Genomic DNA, 15,336 nt, shown 5'->3' with positions numbered 1-15,336 from the left:
AACCTAGGATTTTGACAAAAGATATATTTAACCATGAAATTTGTTATGAAATGAATTAGAAGTCATATATTATTGATCCTTAGGTTATAGAGAATAACTTCCTTCGAAAAATTTCGGAATCCGGGCACGTGGGCCCGGGGTCGGATTTTAGGAAACTTGTGTTAAGGGTTGGAAAATTGCCTAAATAGCTAGAATATGATCTTGTGAGCTTATATTGACTAGTTCCTACCTTATTTAACTAGTTTTGGATCGTTCGCCTCCAAATTGAGAGTTCAGGCTCGTTCTTGGTATTGGAAGTGCACTTTGGAGTGAGGTGAGTCTCCTTTCTAACCTTGTAAGAGGGAATTGTCCCCATAGGTGTAATAATTGAGTAATTTGCTACTAAATGTGGGGGCTACGTAGGCAGCAGGTGACGAGAGTCCATGCGTAGCTACTATTATGTTAATTATCCGGGTAGTCTAGGACCCGTATCATGCTATATTTGTGAATGTCTCTATAGTTTCTTGCTAATGTGATCACTTAGGATATGCTAGAGACTTGGAAAGGAATATAAGCGAATGTATACACTTTTTGGACACTTGTATAAATTTACTTGGAAATAAATGCGCATTCATGTGTTTTCTTGATATTAATTGATATTTGTGGATCAGGCTGATCGCCTCGGTAGAAATAGATGCATCTTTGGCTCGCACCATTCGACCCTCTGGCAATGCACAATTTATTTAGTTGGATCGGGCCGTCGACCTCGGCATAGTATGCACATGATATCTATGTGAAATCTTATCCATGACTTGACCGGCTAAATATTTGAAAATGTAAATGGCTAACTGTAAAATTGTTAAGAACACGACTTATTACCTCTTGCTACGAACTGTTGATTATTTGTGACTCCCATGCTTAACATAACACTTCATTATATTATTTGACCTTAGTAAGTATCAAGTCGACCTCTCGTCTCTACTTCTTCGAGATTAGACGGGATACTTACGGGGTACATATTGTTATGTACTCATACTACACTTCTGTACTTAATTGTACAGGATCTGAGGCAGGTACATCTGGCTATCAGTCTGGTGCGCGCCCCTGATTCATAGTCCGAGACTTCCACGGTGAGTTGCCCCTTCTTGTGTCGTTCAGCAGCTTGATGGAGTCTCTCTTTATTTATTTTTGGGTTGTCTATTATATTTCGGATAGTATGCTGGATTTATTCTTTTGTATATTCTACTAGTTGTCTATAACTTGTGACACCAGGTCTTGGCACACACATTAGTAGACGTTTCTTTTGGGTTGTATAATTATTATCGAATGTTGCATATTATCACCCGTTTTTAATCGCAAATTAAGAAAATGTTGTAACTATTTTGGGTAAGTAAAATAAGAATTCACTAATACTTCCGCGTTGGCTTGCCTGACAATGGTGTTAGGCGCCATCACGATCTGTTATGGAAATGGGTCATGACAACATGGTATCAGAGCACTAGGTTCACGTAGGTCTCACAAGTCATGGGCAAACCTAATAGAGTCTTGTGAATTGGTACGGAGACGTCTATATTTATCTTCGAGAGGCTGTAGGGTGTTAGGAAAACTACTCTTTATTCATTTCCTGTCGTGTAGTGGTTGGTATACTAAATTTCCCTCTTCTATTCTCTCACAGATGGTGAGGACACGCACGGCTGATGTTCCAGATTCGGGAGGAGCTGTTCCCCCCGTTGCTAGAGGCCGAGGCAGAGGCCGGGGGAGGGCACCGGCCGGAGGTAGGGGACGAGGGCGTCCCAGAGCTGTTCCAGTAGCCCCATCAGCAGATCCTGCGGGAGATCCTATCATCGAGGAGCAGGGCGAGGTGCCCGCAGCTTGGCCTACCCTGGCGGACGTCATAACAACACCGGGTTTTCAGGAGATCATGGGCCGTATGCTGCGATTCATGGATTCCATGACTCAGACTGGTTTATTTCCAGCAGATCCAGCTACATCACAGGCAGAAGGGGGAGCACAGACCCCTACTGCTCAGGCCCCTAGACATGTAGCTGCAGTGTATCAGACTCTGGGTGCACTACCCGCAGATGGGGCCCAGCCAGTGGCTGCAGTGGCGCCCCTGCCCAGACCAGCTGTGGATGGCGACCCGTAGAAGTTGTTGGATAGATGGACCAGACTTCACCCTCCTGTCTTCGGGGGTGAGCGTCATGAGGATGCCCAAGACTTCATAGACAGGTGCAGGAACAGACTGCACAACATGAGGATTTTGGAGTCGCATGGGGTTGACTTCACTACTTTTCAGCTATAGGGCATGGCCCGTAGATGGTGCCAGTCTTATGTTCTTGGCAGGCCGGCAGGTTCCCCTCTACTCACTTGGGGTCAGTTCGCACAGTTATTCTTGGATAGGTACATTCCACCCTCTGAGAGGGAAGAGTTGCGGTATCAAATTGAGCATCTGGAGCAGGGTCAGATGTCCGTGACCGATTATAAGGCAAGGTTTTCTGAGTTATCTCGTCATGCACTCATGATACTTCCCACTGACGCAGAGAGAGTGCGGAGATTTGTTGCGGGGTTGCACCCCAGTATTCGAGCTAGCATGGCCCGAGAGGTGGAGATGGGTACTGAGTATCAGCTAGTGGTAGAGATTGCTCGCAGGATTGAGGGATATCGCCAGAGGGGTAGAGAGCAGATTTAGCAAGACAAGAGGGCCCGGTTTTCGGGAGAGTTCAGAGGTGCCCCGGCTAGGGGTAGAGGTCACTTCGGGAGGGGTTAGCCCAGCAGATCCCCGTATTCAGCACCACCGCCACCTCCCCGAGGTGCTCCCGTGAGACCATATTTCAGTGCGATGCCGGAGAGTTCTTACTGCCCACCAGCTATTCAGGGTTCCTTTGGCGGTTATTCAGGTTCACACGGTTCTTCTGATTCTTATTTCAGTGCTATGCCGGAGAGTTTGTACCGTCCACCGGCTATTCAAGCTTCTTTTAGTGGGTCCACAAGCCATCAGGGTCAGCCATCAAGGCAGCAAATCACCGCACCACGGGGTTGTTTCGAGTGTGGATACCTTGGTCATATGATAAGATACTGCCCCGGGTTTCGGGGCAAGGCGGTGCAGCAGGGTCAACAGCCTATGATTTCAGCACCGGCTGCCCCGCCACCTAGAGGTGGAGGGCAGACTGGTAGGGGTCGTCCTAAAGGTGGAGGCCAGGCAGGGAGAGGTCAGCTAGTTACTGCTCAGTCAGGTGGAGGCCAGCCAGCCGGCGCTCCAGCCAGATTCTACGCCCTTCTGGCAGATGTCGTCATCACAGGTACTATTTCCATCGGCGGTAGAGGTGCTTCGGTATTATTTGATCCAGGGTCTACTTATTCATATGTATCATCTTTGTTTGCTCGTTTCCTGGTTATTTCTCCTGAGACTTTGGGCACTCCTGTTCATGTGTCCACTCCTGTGGGCGATTCTGTGGTTGTGGATCGGATATACCGGTCCTGTGTGGTCACATTCTGTGGTTTCGAGACTAGAGCGGATCTCATATTGCTTGATATGATCGATTTTGAGGTCATCCTAAGCATGGATTGGTTATCTCCATACCACGTCGTCCTAGATTTTCATGCCAAGACTGTTTCATTAGCAATGCCAGGGTTGCCGAGGTTGGAGTGGAAGGGCTCCACAGTTGATACATCTGGTCGGGTTATCTCTTTCCTGAAGGCTCGGCAAATGGTCGAGAAGGGGTGTTTGGCTTATTTGGCTTATGTTCGAGACACCACCACAGAGTCTCCGACGATTGATTCAGTTCTAGTAGTTCGAGAGTTCGCCGATGTGTTTCCTTCTGATCTTCCTGGCATGCCACCAGATCGTGATATTAATTTTTGTATTGATTTGGGCACCCAGCCTGTATCAATCCCACCGTACCGTATAGCTCCGAAGGAGTTGAAGGAGCAGCTTGAGGAGTTGTTAGCAAAGGGGTTTGTTAGACTTAGTGCATCGCCTTGGGTGCACCAATGTTACTTGTGAAGAAGAAGGATGGGACTATGCGGATGTGCATTAATTACCGCCAGTTGAACAAAGTCACCATCAAGAACAAGTATTTGTTGCCTCGTATCGATGACTTGTTTGACCAGTTGCAGGGTGCTAGGGTGTTCTCCAAGATTGACTTGAGGTCAGGGTATCATCAGCTAAAGATTCGGGACTCGGATGTTCCGAAGACTGCATTCCGGACTAGATATGGCCATTATGAGTTCCTGGTGATGTCCTTTGGCTTGACTAATGCCCCAGCAGCATTCATGGACTTGATGAACATGGGATTCAGGCCTTACATTGATTCATTTGTCGCCGTCTTCATTGACATCTTGATATACTCCCGTAGCCTGGAGGAGCACGAGCAACATTTGAGGGTAGTGCTTCAGACCTTGCGAGAGCAAAAGCTATATGCTAAGTTCTCCAAGTGTGAGTTCTGGCTAGAGTCAGTGGCATTCTTGGGGCATATTGTGTCAGGAGAAGGTATTAAGGTGGACCCCAAGAAGATTGAGGCAGTTTAGAGTTGGCCACGTCCTACTTCGGTGACCGAGATTAGGAGTTTCCTGGGGCTAGCAGGTTATTACAGACGATTCGTGTAGGGCTTTTCATCTATTGCATCACCTCTCTAGATTGACCCAGAAGGGTGATCCCTTCCGTTGGTCCGATGATTATAAGGCGAGCTTTCAGAAGCTCAAGACAGCCTTGACTACAGCACCAGTCCTTGTATTGCCTTCCGGTTCGTGGAAGTATACGGTATATTGCGACGCTTCGCGCGTTGGATTGGGGTGTGTATTGATGCAGGAGGGGCAAGTTATTGCATATGCTTCGCGTCAGCTGAAGATCCATGAGAAGAATTATCCTATGCACGATTTGGAGTTGGCCACGATTGTTCATGCTTTTAAGATATGGAGGTTTTATCTGTACGGGGCATCATGTGAGGTTTAAATTGATCATCGCAGCTTACAGTACTTGTTCAAGCAGAGGGATTTCAATTTGAGGCAGCGTAGATGGCTTGAGTTGCTCAAAGATTATGACATCACCATTCTTTATCACCCGGGCAAGGCAAATGTGGTCGCAGATGCCTTGAGCAGGAAAGCAGAGAGTATGGGTAGCTTGGCGTTCATACCAGCAAAGGAGAGGCCACTAGCTTTGGACATCCAGTCCCTGGCCAACAGACTTGTGAGGTTGGATATTTCAAAGCCCAGTCGAGTTCTTGCGTGCGTTGTTGCTCAGTCTTCATTATTGGGGCAGATCAAGGCCCGGCAGTTCAATGATCCACATTTGGTAGTTCTCAGAGAGACAGTGCTTCAGGGTAGTGCCAAGGAGATTTCTATTGGCGAGGATGGTGTTTTTTGACTCCAGGGTCGCCTCTGTGTTCCTAATGTTGATGGTCTGAGGAAGGGGATACTAGAGGAGGCACACAGCTTGCGGTATTCCATTCATCCGGGTGCTACGAAGATGTATCGTGACTTGAGGCAGCATTATTGGTGGCAGAGGATGAAGAAAGATATAGTGGAGTATGTGGCTAGGTGTTTGAATTGCCAGCAGGTCAAGTACGAGCACCAGAGGCCGGGTGGCCTACTTCAGCAGATGCCTATACCATAGTGGAAGTGGGAGCGCATCACTATGGATTTTGTAGTTGGCTTGCCCCGGACCTTGTAGAAGTTTGATGCAGTGTGGTTCATCGCGGATAGGTTGATCAAGTCGGCACACTTTATAACGGTTGTGACTACTTATACTTCGGAGAGACTGGCTCAGATTTACATTTGGGAGATAGTCCAGTTGCACGGTGTGCCTATTTCCATCATATCAGATAGAGGCCCTCAGTTCACTTCGCATTTCTGGAGAGCTGTTCAGGGTGAGTTGGGGACCCGCGTGGAGCTTAGCACAGCATTTCATCCACAGACCGACGGGCAGTCGGAGCGGACAGTTCAGATTTTGGAGGACATGCTCAGAGCATATGTGATTGACTTTGGAGGGCAGTGGGATTAGTTCTTGCCCTTGGCGGAGTTTGCGTATAACAATAGCTATCAGTCCAGCATAGAGATGGCTCCATACGAGGCTTTATATGGTCGACGTTGTCGTTCTCCTATTGGGTGGTTTGAGCCTGGTGAGGCTAAGTTATACGATACAGATTTGGTACAGGATGCCTTGGACAAGGTAAAGTTGATTCAGGAAAGGCTTCGCACAGCTCAGTCCAGAGAGAAGAGCTACGCGGATCAGAAGGTGTGTGATGTATCTTTCATGGTTGGCGAGAAGGTTCTCTTGAAAGTCTTGCTAATGAAAGGCGTTATGAGGTTCGGGAAGAAGGGCAAGTTGAGCCCTAGGTTTATTGGCCCCTTTGAGGTGTTGAGACGAGTTGGGGAGGTCGCTTACGAGCTTGCTTTGCCACCCAACTTATCGGGAGTTCATCCGGTTTTTCATGTATCGATGATTTGGAAGTATCATGTCGACTTGTCCCATGTGTTGGACTTCAGTACTATTTAGCTGGATGAGAGTTTGGGTTATGAGGAGGAGCCAGTTGCCATGAAAAATATGGGACTTGGGAATATGCCCGGAATCGAATTCCGAGGTCCCTAGCCCGAGTAATGAATTTTTATTAGAAATTGTTAAACTGAAATTCTAAGGATTTAAAGAAACTAACTAATGATTGATCACATCGGTATCGGGCCCGTATGATCGTTCCGAAGCCCGGTACAGGTCCGAAATAACATTTAAGACTTGCCCACAAAATTTGGTGTCAATCCGAATAGTTTAAGGGCGTTTCGGCTTGTTAGAGGAAAGTTAAGAACTTGAAGATTCATAAGTTTGATTCAATTAGTTTTAGGGGGTGATTCTTAGATTTAGCGTTGTTTCGGGCGTTCCGAAGGTTCGAGTAGGTCCGTTTCATGATTTCAGACTTGTCGGTATGTTCGGGCGGGGCCCGGGAGCCCCGAGCGTCAATCGGACGAGGCTCGAGTAAAGTTGGAATTTTTGAGAAGTGTTGAAGCATCTGCTTCTGTCATAACCGCACCTGCGGTCGGTCGACCGCAGAAGCGGTCCATCTATCGTAGATGCGGCCCAGGGTAGGCCAGGCCAAAACCACAGAAGCGGCTTCGAGACCGCAGAAGCGGTCGCAGCCCGCTTAGCCGGTTCCGCAGGTGCGTCTGATTTCTCGCAGATGCGGTCCCCTGGCCGCAGATACGGAAATCGCTGAAGCAGTGAGCTTCATTTAATACGGGTTCTAAGTCCCTTTTTGCCACTTTTCACTCTTCCATTGGCGATTTTGTGAGCTTTTGAGAGAAGACTTCTACTTAGCATCTTAAGGTAAGTTTATCCCACCTATTCTTAGTTTAATACTTGTGTATTAGGTAGATTAAACACTAGAATTTAGGTAAAATCAAGAGGTTAGAGCAAAACCTAGGGTTTTGACAAAAGATAGATTTAACCACGAAATTTGTTATGAAATAAATTAGAAGTCATATATTATTGATCCTTAGGTTATAGAGAACAACTTAATCCGGGCACGTGAGCCCGGGGACGGATTTTAGGAAAGTTGTGTTAAGGGTTGGGAAATTACCTAAATAGCTAGAATATGATCTTGTGAGCTTATATTGACTAGTTCCTACCTCATTTGACTAGTTTTGGATCGTTCAGATCCAAATTGAGAGTTCAGGCTCGTTCTTGGTATTGGAAGTGCACTTTGGAGCGAGGTGAGTCTCCTTTCTAACCTTGTAAGAGGGAATTGTCCCCATAAGTGTAATAATTGAGTAATTTGCTACTAAATGCGAGGGCTAGGACCCGTATCATGCTATATTTGTGAATGTCTCTATATTTTCTTGTTAATGTGATCACTTAGGATATGCTAGAGACTTGGAAAGGAATATAAGCGAATGTATACACTTGTTGGAAACTTGTATGAATTTACTTGGAAATAAATGCGCATTTATGTGTTTTCTTGATATTAATTGATATTTGTGGATCGGGCCGATCGCCTCGGTAGAGATAGATGCATCTATGGTTCGCACTATTCGACCCTCTGGCAGTGCACAATTTATTTTCTGTTGGATCGGGCCGTCGACCTCGGCATAATGTGAGCATGATATCTATGTGAAATCTTATCTATGACTCGATCTGCTAAATATTTGAAATGTAAATGGCTAACTGTAAAATTGTTAAGAACAAGACTTATTACCTCTTGCTACGAACTGTTGATTATTTGTGACTCTCATGCTTAACATAATGCTTCATTATATTATTTGACCTTAGTAAGTATCAAGTCGACCTCTCGTCTCTACTTCTTCGAGATTAGACGGGATACTTACGAGGTACATATTGTTATGTAGTCATACTATACTTCTGTACTTAATTGTACAGGATCTGAGGCAGGTACATGTGGCTATCAGTCTGGTGCGCGCCCCTGATTCATAGTCTGAGACTTCCACGGTGAGCTGCCCCTTCCTGTGCCATTCAGCAGCTTGATGGAGTCTCTCTTTATTTATTTTTGGGTTATCTATTCTATTTCGGACAGTAGGATGAATTTATTCTTTTGTATATTCTACTAGTTGCCCATAACTTGTGACACCAGGTATTGGCACACACATTAGTAGACGTTTCTTTTAGGTTGTATAATTATTATCGAATGTTGCATATTATCACCTGTTTTTAATCGCAAATTAAGAAAATGTTGTAACTGTTTTGGGTAAGCAAAATAAGAATTTATTAATACTTCCGCGTTGGCTTGTCTGACAACAATGTTGGGCGCCATCACGATCTGTTATGGAAATGGGTCGTGACAAGAAACTTAGTCTCCAGCTATTAAAATGCAATGGCCAACACGTAAGTACTAAATATTGTACTAAATTCTGATTTATGCAATGGCCAACACGTAAGTACCAAGTTTGTCAGTTATCTTTCTAAGTGAACTGACAAACTTGAAGAAGCAGAACAGATTACAGAGAGACGGAAATAAAATGCCATCAAAATTACCCAAAATCAAAATTACGAAATTATTCTTCACCCAAGAGAACCAAGAAATTAAATCTGAAGACAATAATAAAAATCAAGTAGTAAATTTGATTCATTGTAAAATTTTGCCCTTATTCTCAAGGAAATACACAGAAGCTGAAGTGAAGGAGGAGAAAATCCAGCAAAACATAACTAACCTGATAAAAGTTTCAGAGCTACAAGAGGGAAGACCATAAGAGACAAAGAAAAATTGAAGAGGAACTGAGAAAGGTATGAAAATCCGAAGAAAGAGCAGTATAAACCTTCTTCTGAGTTGAGCTCCATATATCGACGTGGCAGAGATTGAGAAACGGAAGGTAACATGTTTGTAGAAAGCTAAAATAGTTGAAATTCCCAAACTAACCCTACGACCCCAAGCTCCTCTCGCTAGTTGTTTCTATAATAGTAGTAATATATAGCTTATTAGTATTTTATAATATTTATAACATTTTAAAAATACCAAAATATTTTTATTTTAATATATATATAGTTCACTTTAATAGTTTATTCTTATTAACTAAGATTAACTAGTATATTTTGGTAGTATTTTTGTTTTTATTTTTGTTCAATGAGAAAGAATTGAATTTGGGCCAATTGGGAGCTCATTTTCGGATTGGGCTTTTTACATATCTATACCATATATCAAAACTTATTACTCTCAATGTTTAAGGTTTATGTTTATTACATTTAAGCATACCAAATTACCATTTCTATACCATAATTCAAATTAGGGATATAATTAAGGGTTCATTTTTATTAGGCATAATTATAGGACTGTATCTTCCCACTTTCTCTTTCCTTTCATCTCAACCGTTCACAACACACACAAAACTCACGATGCTCCTATGCTTCCTCTCGTTGATCATCCCCAACTGCCCACCACCGTCGAAGAATATCATATTTTCAGATTCACAAGAAAATTTTAAATTCTTTGATCAAACCACTTGAATTCCCACTGGAAATAATAATGGCAGAGAGTTCGAAATTCTTTGACCTCTTTTTTTTTGGCAGTGGTTGAAGGTTACTGGTTAACACTGTCGATTGAAACTCGAAGAAGAAGAAGAAGAAGAAGAAGAAGAAGAAGAAGAAGAAGAAGAAGAAGAAGAAGAAGAAGAAGAAGAAGAAGAGAAGAAGAAGAAGAAGAAGAAGAAGAAGAAGACATATTTCCAGAATTTGTAGATATTTTGTAGTCAAATTGTAGTCAAATTAGAAAAATTGTAGATAAATTGTAGACTGTTTTTTGCAGAAGATTTTGTAGAAGCTTTAGTCGTTTTGGATTTGTGAAAATAGAAAATAATGCATCTACAATCAGAATACAAATAATCTACAATTTATCTACAAGATATCTACAAAATAGATACATTGAATTTTAATATCCAAATTCTCATTTCAATTGTAGCATAATTGGCATTTTCGACATAATTGTAGAAGATTTGTAGAAGTTTTAGTCTTCCCAATCTACAATTCATCTACAATTTATCTACAATATATCTACAATTCTACAATTTAACTACAATTTATCTACAATTTCTGGAAATACGTCTTCTTCTTCTTCTTCTTCTTCTTCTTCTTCTTCTTCTTCTTCTTCTTCTTCTTCTTCTTCTTCTTCTTCTTCTTCTTCTTCTTCGAGTTTCAATCTAAAATTCAGTCAAAACCAAGTCTAATCTTCACCAAAACCCCTGAAAATTGAGATATAAACTCCTAAACATATTCCGAATTATTTACAACAACACCCAATCCAAACAAATAATGATTTTTGAAAACCCAAATTTGAATTCAAAGCTTTCAAGCTTTTTAATGGCTATCAATGGTGGAAAATATATGGAAGAACAGATAAAGATGAAGATGAAGAACAGAAATCTCCTTTCCGTTTGATTGCTAGAGCTTCAGTAGCTTGCGTTTTTTGAGAATTGTAGTTGAGTGAGAGAAGAGAGATCTCTTTCCGTTGAGGAAGGAGAGAATTACGCAGCAATTCGAATTTAATGTTGACAGAATCACACGCAGATCTGGTGCCTTCATTTTATCGCGTTTTTTATGGCAAAATCTATCTATTTTTGGATTGGTATATAATTTGTAGTAAAAGTGTGGACTACACGGGTAAATAACAAATTATGAACATTTTTGGTAATAAGGTTTGATATATGGTATAGATAGGTAAAAATCTCTTTCGAATTTTAGTGGTTCAGCAAGACAAAGACCCATTCTTCTCAACACATTAGCCCACTCCCACTTAAATGCAAAATTTAATATTAGCTATCTATTCTCCTCCAATGTAATGGCCCATATTAATTCGTACACTCATATTTAAACCCAATTATAACTAAACTCTAAACTATCTTTTAATCTCCTAAGAGACCAAAATACAAAGGGAGGCATCCATTGATTCTTTATTCTTCAATTTCACCAGAAATCAACAGCACCCACGCCCTCCTTGACAAAGGATATGTCGTTTCTCCTCCCCACCTTTTGACTTCATCTTCTTGTTTTTTCAATTGAAAAGAAACACACACAATAATACACATAGAGGGGAACGAAACAGTGATCAAATTAGGGGTGGGAATTCTGAAAAAAATAAATTAAAAAAAAGGAAAAACGCTACAAGGAGGCTACATGAGTTTGACGATGCACTAATAAAAATTCTTAAAGTTTCTATTTGGTTTCCTCCCTCTGGTTCCTCATTGATGGAGGGGTTTAGAAGGTTGAATAAGAAATACTCCTTCCGTTTCAATTTATGTGAACCTATTTTTTTTAGTCCGTTCCAAAAAGAATTACCTCTTTCCTTATTTGGAAATAATTTACTTTTACACAAAGATTTATAGCCGCACATAATATATGTGCCTCATTTTAGACCACAAGATCAAAAGTCTTTTCTTCTTTTTTAAACTCTGTGCCCAATCAAATGGATTCACATAAATTAAAACGGAGGGAGTAGAAAGTATATGGTTTTGTTCTTTTCCCAGAAAGAACGAAACACACACACGTAGGAAAACAAAGGAACACAGACAGAGAGGTTCAGTTGCCGGTTCGAGGGTTGGTCAATAGTCCGTTTTTTTTTTTTGGTTTGCTGCTTTGTGATGATGTCCATCTCATTGAAGAAGTATTAGACATGTGCCTAATAAGAGTTTTCTTTGGTTTGGTAGCCAACCTTGTTGACTTGGTTTGGTTGGTAGCCAACCTTGTTGAATTTCTTTGGTTTGGTAGCCAACTTTGTTGAATTGTGAAAAATGTGTGTAAATTGTCAAATATTGTAGGCTTTAGAGGGTGAAGCTTTGGCTATAAAAGGAGAGCTTCAACTCTCATTTCTTCACACCAACAAAGAGAGAAAGAAAGAGTGAGGTTTCACAGACAAGGTATAAGAAAATAGTCTGTGAGAAAAATACAGAGTGAGCGATATTGTAGTGAGGTGGGAATATCAAAAGAGGGTTATTTCTTTTGAGTGTTGTAGTGGTCTTTGGAGTATTTATCTCCAACCTACAAAGTGTAAAATTCCTTACTATAGTGATATCAGTTGCTCCTCTCGGGGTCGTAGTTTTTTCCCTTATTCAGAAGGGTTTTCCACGTAAAAATTTTGGTGTCATTGTTACTCTTTTATTCTTGTTAATTACCGTATCTCGGTGCTACATTATTATTCCGCTTTATTACTGTGAATATTATTTTGGTAAGGGGTTTATTCCCATCAACTGGTATCAGAGCACAAGTTCTGCTCGTTCACTGAAATACTATTCACTGTCGGTAGTACTATACTTGGTGAAAAATAAAAATGTCTGGAGTAAAGTACGAGGTAGAAAAATTCAACGGAGATAACGGTTTCTCAACATGGCAAAGAAGGATGAGAGATCTGCTCATCCAACAAGGATTACACAAGGTTCTAGATGTTGATTCCAAAAAGCCTGATACCATGAAAACTGAGGATTGGGCTGACTTAGATGAAAGAGCTGCTAGTGCAATTAGGTTGCACTTATCAGATGATGTGGTAAATAACATCATTGATGAAGACACTGCACGTGAAATTTGGACAAGGTTGGAAAGCCTATACATGTCCAAAACGCTGACAAATAAATTGTACCTGAAGAAGCAGTTATACGCCCTACACATGAGTGAAGGTACAAATTTTTTGTCACATTTAAATGTGTTTAACGGACTAATCACACAGCTTGCCAACCTCGGAGTGAAAATCGAGGAAGAAGATAAAGTCATCTTGCTATTGAACTCGTTGTCATCTTCGTACGATAATTTGGCAACAACCATCCTGCACGGTAAGACTACTATTGAGTTGAAAGATGTCACATCGGCTCTTCTACTCAATGAGAAGATGAGAAAAAAGCCTGAAAATCAAGGACAGGCTCTCATCACAGAAGGTAGAGGCAGGAGTTATCAAAGGAGTTCGAACAACTATGGTAGATCCGGAGCTCGTGGGAAGTCAAAGAACCGATCCAAATCAAGAGTCAGAAATTGCTACAACTGTAATCAACCAGGTCACTTCAAAAGAGATTGCCCAAATCCAAGGAAGGGCAAAGGTGAAACCAGTGGCCAGAAGAATGACGACAACACAGCCGCCATGGTGCAAAATAATGATAATGTTGTCCTCTTTATAAATGAGGAAGAGGAATGCATGCACCTGTTAGGTCCAGAGTCGGAATGGGTGGTTGACACAGCGGCATCTCACCATGCCACACCGGTAAGAGATCTTTTTTGCAGATATGTAGCAGGTGATTTCGGCACAGTGAAAATGGGTAACACAAGTTACTCAAATATTGCGGGGATTGGTGACATTTGTATCAAGACAAATGTCGGATGCACATTAAAGGATGTGCGGCATGTACCTGATTTGCGGATGAACTTGATCTCGGGAATTGCTTTAGACCGAGATGGATACGAGAGTTATTTTGCAAATCAAAAGTGGAGACTCACTAAGGGATCATTGGTGATTGCAAAGGGAGTTGCTCGTGGCACGTTGTACAGGACAAATGCAGAAATATGCCAAGGTGAATTGAACGCGGCACAAGATGAGATTTCTGTAGATTTATGGCACAAAAGAATGGGTCATATGAGCGAGAAGGGATTGCAGATTCTTGCCAAGAAATCACTCATTTCTTATGCCAAAGGTACAACTGTAAAACCTTGTGACTACTGTTTATTTGGTAAGCAGCATAGAGTCTCATTTCAGACATCGTCCGAAAGAAAATTGAATATACTTGATTTAGTATATTCTGATGTTTGCGGCCCAATGGAAATTGAATCAATGGGCAGTAACAAATATTTTGTTACTTTTATTGATGATGCTTCACGAAAATTATGGGTTTATATTTTGAAAACCAAAGATCAGGTGTTTCAAGTTTTCCAGAAATTTCATGCTCTAGTAGAAAGGGAGACGGGTCGAAAGCTAAAGCGCCTCCGAAGTGACAATGGAGGTGAGTACACTTCAAGGGAATTTGAAGAGTATTGTTCAAGTCATGGGATCAGACATGAAAAGACAGTTCCTGGAACCCCACAACACAATGGTGTAGCCGAGAGGATGAACCGCACCATTGTGGAGAAGGTGAGAAGCATGCTCAGAATGGCTAAACTACCTAAGTCATTCTGGGGTGAAGCAGTTCAGACAGCCTGTTACCTGATCAATAGGAGTCCATCAGTTCCGTTGGCGTTTGAAATCCCAGAGAGAGTTTGGACCAACAAGGAGGTGTCCTACTCGCATCTGAAGGTGTTCGGTTGCAGAGCTTTTGCACATGTACCAAAAGAGCAGAGAACAAAGCTGGATGATAAATCTGTTCCCTGTATATTTATCGGATATGGAGATGAAGAGTTCGGGTACAGACTGTGGGATCCTGTAAAGATGAAGGTCATCAGAAGCAGAGATGTAGTCTTCCGAGAAAGTGAAGTTGGAACTGCTGCTGATATGTTAGAAAAGGCGAAGAATGGTATAATTCCTAACTTTGTTACTATTCCTTCTACTTCTAACAATCCCACAAGTGCAGAAAGTACAACCGACGAGGTTGCCGAGCAGGTGGAGCAACCTGGTGAGGTTATTGAGCAGGGGGAGCAACTTGATGAAGGTGTCGAGGAAGTGGAGCACCCCACTCAGGGAGAAGGACAACCTCAACCTCTGAGGAGATCAGAGAGGCCAAGGGTAGAGTCATGCAGGTACCCTTCCACAGAGTATGTCCTCATCAGTGATGAGGGGGAGCCAGAAAGTCTTAAGGAGGTGTTGTCCCATCCAGAAAAGAACCAGTGGATGAAAGCTATGCAAGAAGAGATGGAATCTCTACAGAAAAATGGCACATACAAGCTGGTTGAACTTCCAAAGGGTAAAAGACCACTCAAATGCAAATGGGTCTTTAAACTCAAGAAAGATGGAAATGGCAAGC

The 15,336-nt window shown here is 42.2% G+C and overlaps 1 protein-coding gene across 21 annotated transcripts in view; it reads right to left on the bottom strand.

Moving 5' to 3' along the window:
- LOC107784450 (ATP-dependent DNA helicase PIF1-like) overlaps positions 1-9,258 on the bottom strand; it is a 33,643-nt gene extending 24,385 nt beyond the window's left edge. For 15 of the 21 annotated variants that reach the window (XM_075217435.1, XM_075217432.1, XM_075217431.1 and 12 more), the window contains exon 1: positions 9,130-9,218. Coding sequence is in view for 5 of the 21 variants with exons in the window: in XM_075217441.1 (XP_075073542.1) it covers positions 9,130-9,256 (127 nt within the window). In the remaining 16 variants the exon portion in view is untranslated. Of the gene's footprint in view, positions 1-9,129 lie in introns of all 21 variants that reach the window. The other 6 variants (XM_075217441.1, XM_075217439.1, XM_075217443.1 and 3 more) reach the window with 2 other exon arrangements.
- Between the last annotated feature and the right edge of the window lie 6,078 nt (positions 9,259-15,336).

The sequence above is a fragment of the Nicotiana tabacum genome, chromosome 7, assembly GCF_000715075.1.
Source record: "Nicotiana tabacum cultivar K326 chromosome 7, ASM71507v2, whole genome shotgun sequence".
NCBI classification, from domain to species: Eukaryota; Viridiplantae; Streptophyta; class Magnoliopsida; order Solanales; family Solanaceae; genus Nicotiana; species Nicotiana tabacum.
The sequence above is the reverse complement of the archived record's forward strand: the minus strand, read 5'-3'. Positions and strand labels throughout refer to the sequence as shown.